The sequence below is a fragment of the Diplotaxodon limnothrissa genome, linkage group LG16 (genome assembly GCF_057381915.1).
Source record: "Diplotaxodon limnothrissa isolate DT_005_m linkage group LG16, D_limnothrissa_male_GT1.1, whole genome shotgun sequence".
In the NCBI taxonomy this organism is placed as follows: Eukaryota; Metazoa; Chordata; class Actinopteri; order Cichliformes; family Cichlidae; genus Diplotaxodon; species Diplotaxodon limnothrissa.
In genome coordinates, this window is record NC_140611.1 from 1,737,343 (window position 1) to 1,739,135 (window position 1,793).

Genomic DNA, 1,793 nt, shown 5'->3' on the forward strand with positions numbered 1-1,793 from the left:
AAAACTCAAAACCTGAACCAAGGGAAGGTACTGAAGAACCTTGGCAAACAGTTGAAAAACACTGGATGCTCACCCGGACCATGACACTTCCATATTTAAAGAAATTATTGTCCATTAGCTTTTTCACTTAAAAGTAGACTGCAAAATTACCAGTGTTAAACTACACTAGAAAAGCGTCTATGTGTGTCCACTCTTTTGAGTATTAAATTAACTCATTCACTGCCATTGACGTCTATAGACGTCAATTGCAGTGGGGAGTTACCTGATTTGAAAATGGCTGGCAGTGAATGAGTTAATACTAAGCAGTGTCAAAAATACTAGGTAACTTTAAAAAACAGCTACTGGGTGCTTTTTAAAAACGTTTAAACGGTTTACAGCGATTTAAACTTTAACTCCCTAAAGGTTTAACATAAAACTAGGTTACTATTAAAAAAACACATCAAAATGATTAATTTAACATTTAAAAGAAGTTTACTTGTATTGAATTGGTTTTCTTGTACTTTATATTATTAACATCACATTTTGACTTATTCGCAGAGGGAAAAAATATCAGAGAATGAGTTACGTCAGAAGGCAATTGTGGGAGGAAGGGTGGTGATACAAAAAAGGGGCTCAGTCACAAAGCTGTTTGTGCTGAACAGCCACTGCTGTCTTTCTCTAACAATGGAAGAAACTGAACTCTGCTTTCCACAACTATTCAACTGCTCTTGTGTGCGGCAAAAGCATTCACAAATTGAGGCTGTGTTTATTTACACTCCACTGTCTTCCATCTCTGTGCTTACTACAATTCTGAACCTGCTTGTGATCATCTCCATCGCTCACTTCAAGTACTGACATATTTGAATACTTAACAAATTATAGAAAAATTATGTTTTTTGTGAATTTAATTAGAAAATGTGTTGCTTTGTTCTATATGTTACAGTGGAGTTGCAATTACTGCTGTAGAACAACCTTTGATGCTCCTATTTTAATCCAGGCAGCTGCACACCCCAACCAACCTCCTCCTCCTCTCTCTGGCCGTCTCAGATTTCTTCGTGGGCCTCATCATGGCTTGTCAGATTAGCCTCCTAGATGGCTGCTGGTTTCTTGGTGACCACATGTGTGCTCTGTATAGCAGTTTAGATTACATTGCTACTTCTGCTTCAGTAGGAACTATGGTACTCATATCAGCTGACCGCTATGTAGCCATTTGTGACCCTCTGCATTATCCCACCAAAATCACTATAAAAAGAGTCTCAGTCTCTATTTGTACTTGCTGGGCTTGTTCAATTCTGTATAACAGTCTTATCATGAAGGATAATTTCAAGCAGCCAGGGAGGTATAATTCTTGTTCTGGTGATTGTGTAGTTGTCATTGATTACTTTGTGGGAATTTTTGACTTTGTTTTGACCTTTGTCGGCCCTGTGATTGTCATCATAGTTCTGTATCTAAGAGTATTTGCGGTGGCTGTGTCTCAGGCTCGGGCAATGCGCTCTCATATCACTGCTCTCAGACTCCAGGGGTCAGAGACGGTGCATGCTAAGAAATCTGAGCTGAAAGCTGCCAGGACTCTCGGTGTACTTGTTATTGCCTTTCTGATATGTCTTTTCCCATTTTTCTGTTCCTCAATGGTAGGCCAGAATAGTTTCTTTGATATTAGATCTGTACCTTTTGAGCGCTTGCTGTTCTATTTTAACTCTTGTCTGAACCCATTAATCTACACTTTTTGCTACCCCTGGTTTCTGAAATCTATCAAGCTCATTGTGACATTTAAGATATTTAGGCATGGCTCCAGTGAGGCCAGTATACTATAG

General features: G+C 39.0%; 1 protein-coding gene across 1 annotated transcript; it reads left to right on the top strand.

The window, feature by feature from the left end:
* The first annotated feature begins 657 nt into the window (after nucleotides 1–657).
* Nucleotides 658–1,793, top strand: LOC146615548 (trace amine-associated receptor 13c-like). The gene is made up of 2 exons (XM_085373841.1): nucleotides 658–827; nucleotides 977–1,793. The coding sequence occupies exons 1-2, from the start codon at nucleotides 664–666 to the stop codon at nucleotides 1,791–1,793; spliced, it is 981 nt and encodes a 326-aa protein (XP_085229967.1). The 5' UTR covers nucleotides 658–663.